General features: G+C 39.5%; 1 protein-coding gene across 3 annotated transcripts in view; it reads right to left on the reverse strand.

The window, feature by feature from the left end:
• Positions 1 to 20,403, reverse strand: part of ABHD5 (abhydrolase domain containing 5, lysophosphatidic acid acyltransferase) — a 33,385-nt gene extending 12,982 nt beyond the window's left edge. Inside the window, exons 1-4 of one of the 3 annotated variants that reach the window (XM_072726288.1) lie at positions 20,182 to 20,305; positions 19,540 to 19,656; positions 8,813 to 8,898; positions 5,738 to 6,110 (exon numbers count right to left, since the gene is read on the reverse strand). In XM_072726288.1, coding sequence (XP_072582389.1) covers positions 5,738 to 6,110; positions 8,813 to 8,898; positions 19,540 to 19,541 — 461 coding nt within the window. In that variant the 5' untranslated portion in view covers positions 19,542 to 19,656; positions 20,182 to 20,305. Of the gene's footprint in view, positions 1 to 5,737; positions 6,111 to 8,812; positions 8,899 to 19,539; positions 19,657 to 20,181 lie in introns of all 3 variants that reach the window. The other 2 variants (XM_072726287.1, XM_072726289.1) reach the window with 2 other exon arrangements.
• Between the last annotated feature and the right edge of the window lie 246 nt (positions 20,404 to 20,649).

Raw genomic sequence — 20,649 nt, forward strand, 5'->3', positions numbered from 1 at the left:
CCAACTCTTCTAGTAAAAAGATTATCTCATCTGATAGAAGTTCTTTGGTTTAAAGAAACCGAAGTTCTTTGGTTTAAATCTAAACTATTACAGTAATCTAGAACTAAGCTTCTAATACTCCATAAAGGACAGCATGACGCAATTGTTAGTTCATATCCTGGAGTGAGGAATGGGTCTAGCCAGACAGCACAGGTGAATCATCCTATCAGACATCTTTGTCAAGAATCAAGAGACTGATTCAAACTACAGGAAAAGAACTGGCAGAGCAGGAATAGGAAAACAACCCATCAGTTTCCAAACATTTAAAGAGGCATTCTTCTTCAGTTTAGTCATCAGGGTAGGTCTTGAATTTGAAGAGGGTGAGCAGATTACAGCCTAAAGGGCAAAGCAGTGGATAACATCTGTTCCAACAGGCTGGGATAGCTGAGTCTGAACGCTCACTAAGTATATTATATACACCTGACTTTCATGAGCTTTAAGGTCAACCACCAGCCAGAAATAATACAACAGAAGAACAATCAGATCCAGAACCAAAATGCAAAAGGGAATCTACAGGACCCACTTACAGAACAAGGAAAAGGAACAGGAAGAACTCCAGTCAGCGTACAAACAAGGCATTCTCAAAGTGAAGTTCGCCCCAGGTATTTCCCTGTAGGCTCCAAGCCCCTGCGGGGAGGATGCGAATGCGAATGCAACAGACCTAGAGAACAACAAACTAAAGATCTCCAACTTCAGGTGTAGAGCAGCCTTTCTTCTCAAGATAGACTGACAGGAAATGCTCCACCCAGCTCTGTACAGTCAGGAACCAGAGCCAGGCAAGGTTGCAAGGTCAGATGATCTGAAAAGTCATTTAGTGCAGAAGTAGAGACCAGTTGCAACCTCTTCTATTGTATTTTTTTTCTCTCTGCTAAACACTCTCTAGGTTAATACAACTTTTTACAGTCTCTTTTTACTTAGTTTATAACAAGCTGTTTATGATGTCCTGAACAGTAGGGGCCAGAAGGAAAGGAAAATTAACAGCAAAAAGTGAGTGCGCAGACAAAAGGAAAGAGAGGACATGTTTGGCTATTACTGCTGGCTTACTTTACTCTCTCCCCATGCCCACCTTAAGGGGATCAGACACAGCTTGATGAAGGTTTAGTAGAATGGCAGCCCACAACACCTCATTTCACAAGTGGCCCTAGATTGTGACACAGAACATTAATTTACAAGTGAAACCACAATGGCATCTCTAAGTATTATACATCATGGTAAGAGAACAGAGAGAAAGGAAGGTCATTCGGGGGGATGAAACATGGGAGTGGGGCTAGGACCCAACTACAAACCAGTTCATAACTTCTCTGCTCACTAGTCACATGGCCTTTCCTGAATAGCCCACATGTCCACCTAGCAATTTCTGTCCCCACTGCCTAGAATGCTCTCCTGCTACTCCCCTTTGGGACTCAATCTCAGCTTACATTGCACTTCTTTAAGGTACCACACTGGGCTAGGTTCTCATCAAGAGTTCTCACAGACCTGCCCACTCCCTTTTACAACCCTTAGCAGCTTTCTGCTCCTTACGTGGTTAAGTTGTGTCTCTTCCCCAGCACACCGTAAGCCTTCTAAATACACAGGCACTCAACATTCTGTAAACACATCCAACCTGCTAGAATATAATGTTAGAGTATTTCAGTCGTGTCTCTTCCCCAGCACACCGTAAGCCTTCTAAATACATAGGCACTCAACATTCTGTAAACACATCCAACCTGCTAGAATATAATGTTAGAGTATTTCAGTCATCACCAATATTTTTTTTAAAGATTTATTTATTCATGATAGAGAGACAGAGAGACAGAGACAGAGACACAAGAGGAGGGAGAAGCAGGCTCCATGCCGGGAGGCCAATGTGGGACTCGATCCTGGAACTCCAGGATTGCGCCCTGGGCCAAAGGCAGGTACTAAACGACTGAGCCACTCAGGGATCCCCCATCACCAATATTTCAATGGAGGAATCATCCAGGTGCTTTTACATAAAGCACCACAACAGCTGAATGCTGAATGCTCAGTTTCCAAAATTGGGAAAATACGTGACCACTGCCACAAAGTAGGCCATGGAACAGCTTCCATGGACAGAAGCACTCTGCTGCTCATAGAGTTGAAGCACTGGACCGACATAATGTACCAAAAATCAGAAAATAAATGGATTGGGTTTTATCTGTTCTCTAGCAAAAGAATGCTTTCTAAACCAGTACATTAAACCAGTAAACTTGGCATTTTCAATCTTCTTCTCAAGCTGTCCTATAAAAATAAACAAGGGAAAGGGGTGCCTGTGTGGCTTAGTCAGTTAAGCCTCTGACTCTTGACTTTGGTTCAGGTCATGATCTCCAGGGCGTGAGATGGAGCCTCATGTCAAGCTCTGCACTCAGCAGGGAGTCTACTTGAGGTTCTCTCTCCCTCTGCCCCTCCCCCCTTGCTCCCCTGTGCTCTTGCATGCTCTCTCTTAAATAAATAAATCCTAAAACAAAACAAAACAAAACAAAAACACACATACAAGGAATAAAAGAATGAGACTGCCCATAAAAGATGAGAATAGACATAGCTTTTTACTGAGACAAGTAAAACATGTTATCTTTGTGTTTTTTTCCTAAATAGAAATAGAATAGAAATAGAAATAGAATAGAAATAGAATTTAAGGAGAATTACAGAATTAAGGAGAAACTATTTTACTTCAGAAAGAAAAAGGAAAGATTATATTTGTTAAACTTGAGGAGATGAAGAAAAAAGTAATTCTCTCAAAGTCTATTAGGAGAAAAAAAAAAGAAGAGAGAGACCAGGAAAGATGCACTGTGAATGAGAGAAATTAAATGAATCTAATTTGATCTCTATTAGACCATTTTTTCCCCTCTTCTCATCCCCTTCCCTGCAAAATCTTTCTGAAAAGCTAAGATTTATTTTAATCTCATGACAGCATAATAAAAACAGACAATATAATAAAAATGTGTGCAGGGGCAGGAATTATATGGGAAATGTCTGAAACTCTCAATTTTGTTGTAAACCTAAAACTATTCTAAAAAAATTAAAATCTTTTAAAAAAGCTGAATCAAGTAAGCTATGTAAGAGACATTTAGAGTAGGTAGCTCCTTTCTCAGTTAAAACTGTTAACTGAGGCATACTGAAAATTTTAAGAATTTGAGTAGAAATCAATTTGAATGTGGCAGTGTCAAACCTGAGTGGTTAGGTGGGAGGAGCTGGGTAAATAAACTTATATAGAGAAGGCGTAGAAGCAAAGAAAGGAAATTATCTGTTTGCCTGTAGCTAAAACTCTAGCTGGCTATGTGATCGATGTTCTTCAGTTTTAATTTCATAACCTTGAGGCACTTATAGGCTTAGATTTTGTTCATGTAGACCACAAGAACATTAGAACCACCTTACTCTGATGGCTGCCTTGTTTCATTCATTTAACACTGGGCACCTACTATGTGTCAACCAAAGTGGTATGACTGAATTTCATACATGATTTGGTGTATCTAAATTGCCGAAGAACCTATTTTGAAATTAACTTGTGTTTAATAATGTAAGTTATGCAATTAAGAACAGAATTAAGAATAGAAGCTTGAATATCCAACATGGTCTACACACAGTTCTACTCACATATTGGGCAGTAATTGGCCACATTTTTTTTTTAAGATTTTATTTATTTATCCATGAGAGACAGAGAGAGAGGGGGGCACAGATCTAGGCAGAGGGAAAAGGAGGCTCCCCTCAGGTAGTCCGATGTGGACTTGATCCCTGTGAACTCCAGGATCTCGCCCGGAGCTGAAAGCAGAGCTCAACCACGGAGTCATCCAGGCATCCCAGCAATTGGCCAATTTAAACATGCTAATTATTTCAAGCATTCTCATATTCATCTATTACTACCACTTAGTGATTCTTGGTCCTGACACAGTACTTTGGTTTTATTTCTAGCATTAGGCGTAAGCATTCAAAAATCATTTTCTAAAACACAGTCCAATGCAGGGATCACTGGCTTTGTTTTAGATACTTGTTCTGCCCTCCATGTCATTCAGACTATGTTGCTATTCTCTTTCATAGATGGTTTTAAAGTGCTCATTCTCTTCTGAATCGCTGATTTCTTCAGAGCACTTCGCAACTGCAAATTAAAATCTCACCAACTGGGGGGATCCCTGGGTGGCTCAGCGGTTTCAGCAAAGCGCCTGCCTTTGGCCCAGGGTGCGATCCTGGAGTCCCAGGATCGAGTCCCGCGTCGGGCTCCTGGCATGGAGCCTGCTTCTCCCTCTCTTCTGCCTGTGTCTCTGCCTCTCTCTCTCTCTCTCTCTCTCTATGTCTATCATAAATAAATAAAAAATAAGTTTAAAAAAAAAATCTCACCAACTGACCTAAATAACAGATAGCCATGAAGAGTCACAACTCTAAGACTTAGGGGTTTCACCACCAGAGTATACCCCACATAGTCCCGTATCATGCTGCCAAGGAATAAATACCACAAGATAGACATAATAAACTTCTGATAAGAACCAAATGAAGCTCAACCTCCCCGCAATAGCCCTGTTGTTTTATACCAGAAAAGTATCCATTTCCTTCTTTTACTTTGCATTGAGAGTAGGACACAATAAGAGAAAGTAAACCTCAAAAGCCAACTAGAAAAACAAAATTTGTATTTCTTTTGAAAGAAGGGGTCTGCCAACTGATAAGACTACAACCATCTACCACAAACAGGACTACAGACTCTCCAAAAAAACCAGTGTTAATGCTGAAGTTGAGATAAAGAATCTAGAGGAAAAAAGTTGACTGTTCAAGGGGAAGAAAACCTCAGGGCTGCTGCTCTATACTTCAAATTCTGTGTCTACAGCACACCTGAAGTAATGCAATGAGACAGCTTCACAGGTACATGCATGCAGTCTGAAAATAACCATCATCCCATGTCTCGTTCAGAGACCTCCATACCAAAGTTGGTTGCAATTTTGGATTTAAAACTTAGTTCAATGGAAAAATATATTGGCAACATAAAATATTAGTTTTTGTTTCTTTGCAAAACCAAAGTAAAATAATAATAATAATGTTTTTATTTTCTTAGCACTCCAATGTGACCTCCACTCAGAGATGAAACAAATAATAGGATATAGCATGAGAAAATAAAGATAGGAGATGCTACAAGATTCTGAGGCAAAAGTTCTGAAGTTATTAATTCAATTACTCTGAAAAATAATTCTGTAACTATAAAGGAAGGGCACAGTATAATAAAAACCCTGCCAGATACATCTTGCAGATATATTTTTTTGTACTTTACAGGTGAGAAAACTAAAGCCTCAAGGTTGAGGGATTTGCTCTCAGCCAAAAGAATAGCACTGGCACTGAGGACTTGTAATTTCTCACCTCTGGGTTCATATTACAGTTTATTACAACCTGGAAAAGGTTAGAAAATCACTGCTCAATCCATAGGTCTAATGAGAACAATAACAATAAATAATACCATCAAAAAGTTTTTACTTGTGGTTTAAACCGTAGACATTCTAAGTTAGGCAAATAGAAAGTATTTTCTCAAGCCTTCTACCAATGTGTAGCATGTGTCACAGGAAAACCCTAACATCATTATTTCAGCTACTAAATCGGCCATCGGATGTGGCAATTTGGTCCCCTTTAAGAGAAACTGTCTCATAAGGCTCGGATACCAACAACCATCAAAGACAGGAACTAGAGACTAGTATTTGGGTGCCTCTCTTCGGTCAGCATCACTTACCTTGATGGGTACTTAAGTGAATAAGCAGCAGCCAAGAACCCACCCAAGTTGTGTCCAAGCAAGATCACTTTGTCCAGTCCCAGGGCACATCTCCACTCTTCAATGGATTCCACAAACTGATTCTCTACTTCTTCTGCATCACTGTCAAACCTGGGCCTACTACTTCGTCCAAAGCCCAACAGGTCAAAAGCATAGACAGGTCTATCGGTGCAAAGATCTCCAAAATTCAGTGCCCAGAGTCCAAGACCTCCTCCAAAACCATGGAGGAGGACAAGTGGAGTCTTATTTGAAATGTTGTGAGAGAACTTCAGTGTCCATATTTTATTTCCATTAGATATAAGAACAGGTTCTTTTTTGTATGTGCAGGGGACACCTAATGAAAACATAAAAAAGAAATTTTGCTTAGCTTCACTACTTCTGAGGAGTATTCTCAGAGTGATCAGAAATTAACAATCCAGAAATTATCTGATATCCATTTATATGATTTTAGCCTTTATTATGCCGTCCTAAAAAAAGCATACATCTTATTGAAGCAAGTAATTCTCAATTACTGTATATTACATCTCAGTAGGAAGTTCTATTGCACTTAAGTTTCAAGGTCTTTTGGCAAGTCATGTTAATTCTTTGGACTTCCTTTCACATCTATCAAATGAGAATCTTACATTCTTAGAACGGGAGAGGAACTTAGTGTTCACTGGACCCATTATTTGGAGATCTCTAACTGTGCAGACAATAAAACAATACCTTGAATTTGTCTAACACTTGAATATTAATCATTGAAGACTGAAGTCAGACTCAAAAGAAACATTTTTCCTTAAAAAGTAACCATGAATTTAGGGAAGGACTAGCAGTATCTGTACTGAACACATAACTGAAATCTTAAATTACTTCGAAGTGTAGTAGAAAAGAGAGAGTAGAGTATGGCAGGAAGCCCTGGCATGAGGTATCAGGTAGTGTGGGTTTAAGTCCAACAATCTCCCTGGGAAATACAAAGAATCACAATTTTGTAGATAAAAACTTTTACTTGCCTTCAGTGCGGTGGGACTCAATACTTTTAATCTCCCCCAAGTTGACTAAAGATGAAACCAGTTTGAAATTCCTTTACATTAAATTATCAACTGAATAGTGATACTTCATATATACCACTTAATTATTTGCACATATTCATCTGCAGAGGACAAACACTGGAGAACTGGGAGTTTCTGCCCTTTAACCAAAGAAATAATCTTGAGTTTTGTAACACATAGTAGCAGCAAAGAGGAAACCCAGAATTCATTCAGATTACTAACAGAGCCCACGCGTCCAAATGGGAAAAATGCTACCAGTTTAGAAAGATGATCCAGCAATAGAACCAAACCAAACCACAGCAGCATTATTTTTTTTTTAAGATTTTATTTATTTATTCATGAGAGACACAGAGAAGCAGAGACACAGGCAGAGAGAGAAGCAGGCTCCCCAAAGGGAGCCCCATACGGAACTCCATCCCAGAACTGGATCATGCCGGAGCCAAAGACAAACACTCAACTGCTGAGCCACCCAGGCATCCCAGCAGCATTCTGAACACAGATTTCTGCATATTCCCAAAAAACCATCTGCAATCTCTATTAGATAACTCACCCCACTATATTACAGGTCACTTGCTTTCATATCTGATACTGAAACAAAGGCCAATTCTCATTCCTATTTGCATCCCTAGAGTCTAGCAGTAGATAATCAGTATGTTTGTTAAATGCATAAACTGGGCATCTACCACTCTTTTCTATCTCCTAACAAGAATTTTTTTTATTTTAGTAAACCACAAAGTCAACTTTTCCAGCTTTTATAGAGAACAAGATTACCCACGTACACAGATTGAGTAGAAATTTATTTTCATGCTAAAAGTACATGTAAGATGGCTAACTGTCCCTTCTTATGGATATATCCAGTTACAGTCACTTACTCCTGAGTCATTAAAATACACAAACAAGAAAATTCATCAGTGTAGAGAGAATTAAAAGCAAGCAAAGGCAAACATCACACATACATCCACAATAATCATATATGTGAATTGCCCCTCTTAATCCACCCCTAAACTGTATCAGCAGAACAAAATTATATAATAAGCGCCATTGCTTAAAAGTTTACCTAGAGATATCAGGACTGCCCTGACAGTACAGGTTTGGATAAATTACAGTGCTCATAAGAATTTTTAAAAAGGTTTGCACACCACTGTAACACAGAATTAAGAAATCCTAAGAAACTAGAACCAGAAGTAACTCTAAAGATCATCCTACCTGGTACTTCATTTTATAGATAACAAATGGGAAACTGAGAAAGGGACTTACCCAAGACCTGACACCACCTGACTGCAGGATCTGGGCCTGGACTAGGTCACCTTGTTCTAGTATGCACTCCACTACACAAGGCTACCAGTTCTGGACCATCTAGAACCTATAATCAGATTGTAGTCAGGGGTCTTTGGGGGAGTCCCTGAGACAGTTTCAGGAGGTCCATGAGGTCAAAACTATTTTCATCACAAAACTAAGACACCTTTTCATTCTCATTCTTTGATTGGTATGCAGCAGTTTTCCAGAGATCATATAGATGTGATTACCAGCAGACTGAATCCAGAAGCAGATGAGAATCCAGCTGTCTTATATTAAGTCAGACATTAAAAGGATTTACAAACAATACTACTTTCTCACTACATTTCTGTTTGGAAAATAGTTATTTTTAGAAAACATGTTATTTATTTTAACCTATAATGAGTTTCTATTATTTTGAAATGAATAAATTAACATATTTTAAGTAATTCTGTTTTAATTTCTAATTGGTAAGTACTGATGGTTATAACTGATAAACAGCGCTCCTTAAGGCTATTACTAATTTAAGAGTATAACACGGACACAAGACCAAAAGTTTGAGAACCCCTGCCTCCCAACATTTCTATGTTTGTTGACACCATGCAAAAGGGAAAAAGTACTTTTGCCAACACGTTAACACACTACAGAATCTTATCTCCAGTTTCTGGGCAGTGTGATCTATTAGATCTATTTTAGCAAACAGCTCAGTTAACTTACAAAAAGAAAACCTTACATTTTAAAATTTTCTCTTCAGCTTCTTTAAGGTGTGATGTAGACGTAGGGCACCACGTGGGAAGCCAACCAGTTAGCCATCCTGACCTAGAGCATCAAAAAGAAAATACAAAGAGGTAAGTTAATGCTGTTCTCAAAGAAAAGCAGAAAAGGAAACTTACTATGTAATGGCGAAGGTACCTACATCTAGCAGCATCCACATACAAAGCATTGTAGTAAAGTACTGGGGAACAGACATTCAATGTCAGCCTATGAACCTACAAGTAGATATCAAAATCCATCTTTATGGATAGCCAGACTCCAAGTAACCAAGCAGAAATTAAAAACAGGCAGAACAAGAAAAGATTAAAAAAAAAAAAAAAGGGCATTCTATCCCAACCTATAAGACAGCCTCTTATCAGGGTGGAAGGGCAGAAAAGTTAAAGATCATGAGTAGGTTCATTTAAGTGGTAGGCTCACAAGCAAGTATAAAATCTCAGGGTTGAGAGAAATCTTACTAAAATAGGAGATGAGACTTTTTTTTTTAAAGCTTCAAATTTCCCAGTTCAGAGTGGGAGCACACCCCTAATACAAATGCAAAAGGCTGGCCTCTGTATAACCTACCTAGAGTGACCTGGTTAACTGTTAATGAAAATCTCTGGGGTCCAACCAATAGTAGATGAAAAGAATGACCCAGGCATTGGCAGGAGACAGCAAAAGAAAGAGAATAAGGAAGTAAGCCTGAGGCAACAATTAAGGAAATGTGTGGGGATGCTGGAACAGTCAGGCTTTGCTAGTAGCTAACCAAGGAGAGAATGAGTATTTAACTCCTGGTCTGGCAGCGGCAGATCACATGCTTATCCTAACAATCTGGGATAATACGGAGTTATCAAGGGCTAGCAAGGGTTTAGCAGCTGACCAGGAGTATTTAAAATGACAGCTTTCTGATGAAAGAGAAAATGAATCTGAGGAGGAAGAAAAATAAACTACTGTAGGTTTCAGAGGATAGGTATGGCCCTGAACCAAGGCTTTGGCAACAGAGATGGAGACAAGAAGATAAACCAACGAATATTTAAAAATAAGACAGGCTAAAGAATACAAACTTATAATGAGAAAAGAAGTAAATTCTGGAGATCTAAAGCACAGCATAGTGATTATGGTCCGTAACACTGTATACTTCAAAACTAAGAGACCAGATCTTAAATGTTCTCACCATAAAAAGAAATGGTAATTATGTGATGTAATAGAGGTGTTAGCTAAATCATAACCATACTGCAGCATATAAATGGTATTTAAATACATCAAATCAATATAGTTATATGCCTTAAACTTCTACAATGTTTTATGAGGGGGGGGGGAAATCTAAGGGAGGGAACAGGTGACCCAGCAACTATATTACATGATGTAATTAGCTCATTCCACAAGTATTTATTGAGAACTTACCGTCTGTGAAGAACTATTTTAGTCACTTGGGATGTATCAATTATCAAATAGAGGTAAGAGTGATTAGTTCTTCTTAAGGGCATTAGGGAGTGGCTTTTGAGCTGAATCATCATACAATGAATAGGATATTATTTCAAAAGGTAGTGTGGTAGGTAGTTCAGGCATCCCCAGTGAAAGAAAGGGCATAAGCACCTGCACATAAGGAAGTGCATAATGTGTGTTCTGAGATAACAAGTGCATTGTTTCCAATGACTGCTGTAACAAATTACCACAAACTTGGTAGTTTAATACAACAGAAGTTTATTCAGGGCTATACTCCCATCAGAAGCTCTAGCGGAAAATTCATTCCCTGCCTTCTTCTGGGTTCTGGTGGCTACTGACATTCTTTCTTGTGGCAGGGTCACTCTAGTTATTTGTGTCCATTACCTCACTGCCTTCTGTGAGACTTCTCTTCTACCTGTCTGTAAACACCCTTTGCCTCTATCTTATAGAATCACCAGTAATTCCATTTAGGGCTTACCCAGATAATCCTGTTTCTAATAGTTTCTAATTCAATTGGTTAAATTGGAAGTCTGCAAAATCTTTGCCATGTAAAGTTATACAGGTTCTGAGAACTAAAAAATGGACACATCTTTGGAGACCATTATCTTTGGGGACCACTACCACAAATATGAAGCATGGAGTATGGAAATTCCAAGATAAAATATTTTAAGCATTCAATAAATGGTAGTTGATATTATACTGATGACAACAAAATAATTTACTAAAATTATGTTGTGTTAATTAGTAATCCCTAAATGAGAGTTTTAACTAAGGTTCAGAAGTACTTCAGAAATAGAAATTGACAAAGAATTGTCATTTTGCATCACTCCTTACCTCAAAGGTAAGGCTACTTCTAGTTGACCGACAATAGGAAACCCAGCTCTGTTCCAACATTTTACTTGACATTGTAATATCATCTTATCACTTCTTATTCTCTGTTTTCTAGCCATGTAACATTCCTGCTCTATTGCTTCTCCCCTTCTTTCCATCATCCATTACACCTCTTACTAACTCAGACTGCATTTCATTTCCCTGTTGCCACATACCCAAACTGGATCAGGTGGTAGGATAGCACCCAATTCTCAAGCTCTATTCTCTCTCTTCCTTCTCAAGTTGTATTACAACATTCTTACTTACTCATCAATATCCTCACCCAACTGTAAGAGTCCTTAAAGGTAAGGCCTCTGTGTTCACCAATGCATATTACTATATGTTGATGTTATAAATAAAGTTATTGCTTCATCTGAAATATACTGGCTACCATGAATTACAAGTCGATTACCTGAGTAATAAAAGAGAATTTTCCAGGATGATAGTGACATCTATCTTAACAGGTGATTGGATTACACAAATGTATGCATATGTAAAAATTCAGCAAATGAACACTTAAAATTTAAGCATTTCATCCTAATATAATTTTATGCTAAAAAAAAAAAAAAGTAAAACAGGCTGCATTTGATAACTGGTTGGATAGAGAGAACGTGTAATAGAGGATTCCTAGGTTTCTGAGTTAGGTACTGCTAATAACCGCAGAGAAAAACATGAATAAAGTGTTGAGTGAGAAATGTGCTAAGTTTGAATAGTTCGACACAGCATCTAGTTTTTTCCAAGCTTTGTAGGCTCATCCTACATTTGCCTGCTCTATAGAATTTCTCTGGGCATTATGTATAACAGCAGCTCAATAAATTCAGAAATGTGAAGCACCAAATGTGAGAGTATTAAGGTAGTAAGAAAATGATACAAGTAAAGATTTAAATTCAATTCTGAGTAATTTCAAAGCCCTTTTTTGTCAGGTGACTACCTTCCTTAAAATGTGTGAGGGATTGTCATGACTTACTTGATAAAGTCACAGGACAAAGTCACATTCTGTAAGACCTACATGGAAAAGAAGCTACATAATAGCCTGCATCATAACCAGGCTCACTTCAAATGTTCTCCATGCTAGTTTTAAACCTTCTACATTAACAGGGTAAGAGTATATGACCCCTTGGCATCCCCTACAAATATTACATAGAACTTATTTTGAAGGTATAGACATAATAGAAAACATTATTAGTAGTCTATTTGTAACTATATAAAGCTATTTATAAATTATCAAGGAAGGGATGCCTGAGTGGCTCAGCAGTTGAGCATCTGCCTTTGGCTCAGGGCATGATTCCAGAGTTGCAGGATTGGGTCCCACACTGGGCTCCTTGCATGATGCCTGCTTCTCTCTCTATGTCTCTGCATCTCTCATGAATAAATAAATAAAATCTTTAAATAAATAAATAATCAAGGAAAAACAATTCAAAGTTTTAGCAATGAGTTTTTCAATCATTCAACATTTTATCAATTGTTGAAAAAAGTCAGTTAACAAGCAATTAAAAAACTCATGATCTTTGTAGCTTACGATTTAAAAAGTAAAGCATTATTAAGCTGAAGCTCTTTTGTCACTGACCAGGAATGGTCATCAAAGTCTATGTTAGGCCACAAAAATATGAGCTAGTGCTGAGAGGAAGTTACTTACAGCTCAATCTCATCAGTTTTCTTAAATATCCCTCAAATCAGAGCACAGTTCTTTGCCAGAGAGAATCAGAGGTCAGTACAAAAAAAAAAAAAAAAAATTAAAGCGAAATGAACTATAATCTACTATTGCTCCAGTTGACATCATAGACATGTTGGGGCAAAGAAAACAAAAATGTAACCTTCATTTCAGTCTTTAAAAAAAAATTTACATTCTCTGAATACCTACTATGTATAGGTCCTTGTGTTTAAAATGTTATATGCCAGCCTGCAATATAGGAATTATGCCTACCCCTCATCACAAAACCAACTTTCAAAAGATAGGATGTCTTGTCCATTCATTTTGCCTCCTAGTGATGGGCATAACTCAAAGAGAAAAGGCAAAAAAAATGTTTTTATGTTTGCAAGTCTAGTGCATTACACTAAAAATCAGGGCTCTTCAACCACAAGAGCCTCTAACCCTCTTCAGGTTTTCACAACCACCTTCTCATCAAAGCGGGTAATTGTTTTTAAGTGGAGTTTTTCTGAAGTATATTTAAACTGAAAAATCTATATTTAACAAAGCATAGTAAAATATTTTTATTTTCACTCAATGGAACCATAAATATGCCTCTTTTCTCCTAAACCTTGATAATATTTCTGTCCAGTTTTGCCTAAACCAGATGATAAAATGTTTTACAAAAACTGTCTTCTACGTCTTTCTTAGAGATATTCTACACAATTGAGTCCCACACACATAATTGGTTCAAAAGAACATTTCTAAAAAATAGAAGGAAAGCTGGAGTCTATCTTTTCTGTCCTTACCTGATCACCCTTTGTTCACAAGTTCCCAACCCTACAAAACACTCATTCAGGTTTGCCTCCTGTCTTTGGGATAAATTAAACTCCTCTTCAAACAGGCCTTCAGCCCCTTCCACAAAATCTTCTGTGTTCTCCAGTGTTATTCTACATCCTAGGCTTAGTGTGTGAAAAACTGGACCTAAGGACTCAAGACAGAAGCTTGTCAGATATCCAACCATTCTTCTAATGTACAAAATCCAAAGTAAAAATTAAATTCATGTGGAGACCCCTGGGTGGCTCAGTGGTTGAGTACCTGCCCCTGGCTCAGGGCGTGATCCTCGGTCTCAGGATCGAGTCCTACATCAGGCTCCCTGCTTGGAGCCTGCTTCTCCCTCTGCCTACATCTCTGCCTTTCTCTCTATGTGTCTTTCATGAATAAATAAATAAAATCCTTTAAAAAAAATTAAATTCATGTGGCCCAGCTACAAAACAGTAAACAAGATACAGCACTGCCTCCTCATAGCTTTGGAACATAGACAAAGCAAAACTTAACTTCCCCTGTTTTATTTAAGCAAATAATAAACACCAGCATCTACCGCTGATGCCCTACTTTCAGAAGCAACCCATATGTCAACTGAAATATAAAAAAAAAAAAAACCATAAGCCATAGAGACTACATCTATTTAGGGCAACAGGAAGACGTATCAAAAAAAAAAAAAAAAAAATGTACCAAAAGGTTTTCTACACAGCCCCATCGCTGAGCACTGACTTCTCAGCAAGGCTGAGGATCTAAGTCCTAAAGCATCTCATCAAAATACAAATAAAAGGACACTTGCTTTTAAGTCTGTCATAAATACAGCGAAAGAATCTTTTTAGTGAGATTTTGGAGTTAAAAAAGAAAAATAACTTTGAAAGACTACACTAGCGGTGGCATTCTAAGCAAAGACAAAAAAGATGTACTTAACATATTAACAGAGTTTATTAAGAATCTGATTTTAAGTATCCTGAGTTTGAGAGATAAAATAATGAATTTTTTCCCTTAACTTTCCACCTATCTTTTTTCTTTTTTTCTTTTAAATAACATTGTACTTATACCCTATTGCCAACAACATCTAAGTTTCCTGGTAATCCCTGTTTTGTTCTCTTAGACATTTGACTATCTATAGTATTACCAAACCTGAATTGCACAATCTATAAATATTGTGAAACAGGTTTCAAAGTTTTCTGAAGAAAATATACAAAAGTCTGGCCAATTTCCACATACTGTTGGCCACTTAAATAACATTGCTAATTAGGTTATAAGTAAAGAGGATTTCATTATACTACAATTTTGTTTAAAATGACCTCCATTTCTATGCTGGTACTGTCAGGAGAAAAAAGTTGTTTATTACTGCTCTCTATCCTACTCTAAGTACAGTATTCTCTCTCAGAGAAACTATGAGGTTTTGCTTCTTTTGTAAATATCCAAATTAGTTAAAGGTGTGAATATACATATTCCTCTGAAATAATTCTTCAACCAATGAATGATTAAAAACTTCCAAACTGGGGATTACAGCACTTCTGCAAATAAAGCTCTTCCTTCCTGGGTAATGGTTTTTTAAATCCTATTCTTGGAAAAGAAGAAACAAAAAGAATATGTCTCATATAGCCATAATTTAGGTGACTAACATGCTCTTTCATTTTTTAAAATTCTTTTAAAGATTTTATTTATTTATTTATTCATGAGAGACACAGAGATACAGGCAGAAGTAGAAGCAGGCTTCTGTGGGAAACCTGATGCAGACTCAACCCCAGGACCCTGGGATCACGCACTGGGCTGAAGGCAGATGCTCAACCACTGAGTCCCCCCAGGCGTCCCCATGCCCTTTTATTTTAGATAAATAATAATAACATGACTCAAATTATCACTAACCATCAGATCAATGATAATCCAAGCCCTCTAATATATTTTAACACATTAATCCACATTCTTCAGCTTTTCACCTCTGTATTTCTAACCTATAATTTTTAAGGACCCAGAGTTGGAGAATCAGTATTTTAGACAGAATCATGTGCTGGTGATATTTTTTCCCTAGGTGTTTCCTACCTTCTCTCACACATAGTAAATAAACCATTCTGGAGTCAGACACACAATCAAAAATACTTAAAACTACAGGCGCACTTTTAGATTTACACTGCTTAACTAATCCAAGTGGCATTTCCTATTACTTCTAAAATAAGTTTATCTACTAGGTAAATAAAAACTAAAAATCCAAAGTCTCAAACTGAATAATAATTTTTAATAAAATCATCTTTCCACATAATTTTTTATGATTCACAATCAGGAGTGAGGAATTAAAGAACCATGAGTTTGACTAAAAACCTAACAATATAATATTTGTGAATGGCTATTATAAATAATATAAGTCAAATCATTAAGGATTGCATTCAGAGTCATCTGTAATTCTTAAATGTATTATCCAGTGTTGTTTTATTAAGTGGACCATCCTAGGACTTTACAATCATTTGTTAAGTTCTTTGTCACAGGACTGAAATCTCCATTTGCTGGTCTGTGACTGGCATTTTGGAGAACAGGCAAAAGAATGAAGTATGAGTTGGTTCATCCAAGGTTAACAAATGGAATCATATTTCCGACCTCCCCTATATAACTTAAGTTTATGATCTTAGTTGTCTTAGTCAAATTCAAACTTTGAATTCTTAGGAATATATCTTTTGACGTTCTTTGAGTATCTCAAGATGAAAAAATACCAAGTTACAAAGCTGCAAAACATATAATCAATAACTAGGCTTTTTTTATCTTAATACTTGTGTCAGCATAAATTTACAATTTTGAAATTCAACAAACATTTATTGAATCTTACTAATTATGAAGCCCCTTTAGGCTCTACCAGATATTTGACTAAAAAGCTTTGACCTCAATGAGCTGACAAAACAAATAGCTATACTACAAAACATGGTATGATTGCCATAAAGAAAGTTTAGGAAAATAACCACAGGCTCTTAGGGAAGGAAGATCACTGCCTGTTTTGGGTCAGAGAAGACAATGTGAACCAAGCCATGAGGGGAAATAGTTGATTAGCAAGGAAATGTTTAGGAAACAATGAAAGACAGCTTTGCTAGAGCCCAAGTGCATAGGGAGGAAATAAGACTCCAAAGATAGGTAAGAGCCATACTGCCTGCAAAGGGCTTGAAGTCAGGCTGAACACCTATAAAAAAGCCTCCGGGTGTGGTTGTGCTACAAACAAGACTGTGCCTCTTGGGGAGATGAAAGTAAGTGACGAAATAAGCAATGTTGAAAGCACTGGAACAATATGGGTTACTAAAGACTTCTATAATCCAGAAAAGGGAATATGAATGGTCTGATACAGGTGGTTTCCAGGAGACAATGAAAATGGAAAGCTACTCAACTTGGTAGATTTGGTATTCTGGGCGACAAAGATGGAAGGGGGCAGTTGAAAGATCAGGCCACAGTTCTGAACCTAGATGCTCAGAAGAACAGAAGCGGCCAAATGAAAATAGGAAAATCAAGAGGAAGAACTGGATTTTTTATATTGTTTAGATCAGGGAAAGAAACATAAAAGTAACATCCTAGTCTGGACATGTTACATTTGAGGAATGAGGTGTAAACATCCCACACAGAATTAGAAACATCACTAAGAGTACTAAAGAGGGCTTCATCATGAGGATGAGATTTCAGTTTTCTCCACAGAAAAGATGCTTCAAGGAGTATAAGTAAACAAGACAAAATATGAAAATACAGATGAAAGGGGAAGATAGAATCTTGGAGAATCATGACATTTACAGAATGAGAAAAAGAAGAGAACCTAATAAAAGTGACTGCAGGTCTGAGGTAAGGCATGTAGCAAAGTGTCTTAAAGAGCTACAATGTCTGGTAAGAATTTCAATAAGAAGAAGCTATCTTTACAGTGTCAAACATTGAGAAAGATCCAAGAAAGATAAGTACCCAGAATAATAAAAGCCCCCAGAGATATGTCATTGAGAAATGCTGAGTTTTAAGAAGTCATTTAGCAAGGATTTAAGAAGAAGAGATGGCAACAGAGAGAAGTCATTGATCTCAGCAGTCTTTTAAAAGACAGCAAAATCCACTATCCCACCTACAAGGCAAAAGACTAGAGTCAAATTCTAATGTAAATCCAATAAGTGGCTAGTAAACCCACCGGAGGAGAAGGGGAGAAAAAAATCCTTTATTTATAGCATTTTATGATTTCCATGATGTAAATACCACCACCATGGCTGATTTCAAGCTGCTAAAAGTTGGCAAAATTCCTGAAAATTTAGCAGTGGTTGCCAGTACAAGCCAATTCCAACACACTGCAAACCACCTATTTTACCGTCTGCTTTGCAACTGAGCAATTCTGTGGCAGCTTTGCTCTAAACTCAACTCATATTATAATTATTCTCTGGGACAACCTTGCAGCAATTCACAGAAGTCTACCCTATTCTTATTACATTTAGCTTTCTCAACTGTATTGCAATGGAAAAGGGTTAGATGTTGAAAGCCAATGGCTTCTAGGCCTGTCTGTTTTCACTAAGAAAGTCACAAATTAAAAAACAAGAATCATGTGCCAAAAAGCTTTCCCATGACCATTTTATAATTGTTTCCTTTGTTAATGTCTATTCCTAATATAAATCTGAAATGTCTTAAGATAGGGAACTTTGAACTTTGAGTCAAGACCTGTTTCACCACAACCTACACTGGCTCTTGGGATAGTTCTATCGTTGATTAATCAAATTAAAAAACAACAAGGGCAGCCCCGGTGGTCCAGTGGTTTAGGGCCGCCTTCAGCCCAGGCTGTGACCCTGGAGACTGGGGATCAAGTCCCACGTTGCACTCCCTGCATGGAGCCTGCTTCTCCCTCTTCCTGTATCTCTGCCTCTCTCTCTCCCTCTGTGTCTCTCATGAATAAATAAATAAGGTCTTTAAAAAAGAAAAAAAACAACTTTGTGTCAATGCATGGATTAAATAACAAAGTGTCAGTATAGTAAGGAAACAAGAACCAAACATCCCACATGAGTCTCAGTCCTACTGAGAGACAGCAGAGATATGGGTGAGGGCATTAAATCTAGTCACCTGGGGAGCTCCAACCCAGCTCTTCCCCTTGCTAGCGGAGTGCTGGCAGCCCTTTCAGTAGCAAATGAAAAATGGACAGTAATACCGTGCACACAGCATTGACCTTAGGTTTAATATAAACACATTTAGGGAGCACCTAGGAGGAGAAGGTACTTGCTCACCTGCTTGGTACAGTTCAGAAGACTATACTGATACAGACACTGACATTGCTCAAGTATACTGCCAAGAGTGGGAGGCCCACCTCTGTCATGAGACTATGGCTGGTCAGCTGCCAAACATATTTTTTATAGTCTGTCCCCAATGATCTGTGTATATCACCCGATCCACAAATTCCTTTCAGTCATGCCCTGGACTCCCAGGTTCCACAGCAATGTGGAGACCAAAGAATCTACCTAAAAGCAGTTTCAGAAAGAACAAAAAAATGTTATGACAAACTTGATGGGAACAAGCTACCAGTTAGGCCCCTACTCGTGTCCACATGAGGACATTCAACATCTTACCTCAAGGAGGTTCATCAACAAACCAAAACAATGGACCCCTGCATAATGTAAACAAACAAAGTTTGTAAACAAACTTGAAGAACCTATTTTCTAATATTTCAAAACTGTCACCCCACACACACCTTTCCACATACAACTGTCTCACCGAACTCCATACTACCTTCCATCATCTAGGTTGTTTCATATGCAAGTTTCTTCAGACAGTTGAAGGAGAATCGTTACCAAAATAGTAAACATATATTCAGAAACATAAAAGTCTACTTACTTACCTAAAGAAGTGACTAGCCTTGAGAAATGGAGCAATAACATTCGTAATTTGATTTTCCGTTAATTTCTGTTTCCTGACAAGGGCCTGAAGTTAGTTACAAGTGGAAAATAATTTAAACTTACATATCTGCACATTAAAAAGTTTCCTGTTGGACATCTATCCTCCAAATCCCATCCAGTTTTGTGCACATACACATGTTCTCAGGCGCCCCCACACACCTCTCCGGTAACGCCAGAACACTTGGAAGCAAAGAAAGGTCTCTAAACGGTTATTCATTCCACCTCTCTATCGAGCATCTATAAACCACAGGGTTCCCGGTAGCCCCGGCACGGGCCGCGGCGGTCTCGGGCTCCCCATCTCCTCCCGCCCAGAGAAGCGCCGCCCCTTCCTCCAGGCTCCGCGGCTCTGCTCCGGGGCGCACTCGTCCGGGTCAGGCAGGACCGAGCCGTTCCCCCTGCTCCAGGCAGGCAGGGGCCGACCGGGGGCAGGCAGGGGCCCAGGGGCCCCGGGGGCGAGCCCGGGTGGGTCGGCCCCGCCCCCCGCCCGCCGAGGGCCCCCCACAGCGCGGCGGCCGTCCGCGCGGCCGGGCCGGATCCGCACACCCCCGGTCTCGGCGCTGAGGGCCGCCGGCAAGGACGGAGCCGGGTTGAGGCGTCCGCCGGGCGCAGCGCGGTCTCAGGCCGGGCTGAACCACCGACAGGCGGCGGCGGCGGCGGCGGCGCCCGGCCCGGCCCGGCCTGTGGGGCCGGCCCGGCTGCACTCACCTCTCGCAGGTGTCCGCTGAGTCCACCTCCTCCTCCTCCGCCGCCATGGCCGCCGTCGCCGCGCGAGCGCCGGGCTGCGCCTCCAAGCCGGCTGACAGGCCGACTGGGACGCCGGGACCCGCCGCCGCCCTTAAGGCCGCCGCTGCCCGCGCTTGCGTCGCCCTCCCCCCATCGCCTGATGCGGCGGCGCGCGTGCGCGCCCGTGCGCGCGCCCGGCCCCCTCCACCTACGGTCCCCCGCTGCGCATGCGCCCCCTGCCCAGCGCGCTCCAGCCTGGTCGCTCCGTGAGTCTGTCCAGCAAGAAGCGGGGAAGCGCCACCTGGCAGGGTTAGGTAGTAACTGATTTCGGGAATGACCGTCTCCACGCATCAAACGCTGATGTGAACTGGGGGTGCTGGGAACGGGGCAAGCATGGTGGCAGCGCCCTGGACTGAGGCGCGGCCTTCCCTGCAAGAGTTAAGCTAGTAT

This window comes from Vulpes vulpes, chromosome 11 (assembly GCF_048418805.1).
Source record: "Vulpes vulpes isolate BD-2025 chromosome 11, VulVul3, whole genome shotgun sequence".
In the NCBI taxonomy this organism is placed as follows: domain Eukaryota; kingdom Metazoa; phylum Chordata; class Mammalia; order Carnivora; family Canidae; genus Vulpes; species Vulpes vulpes.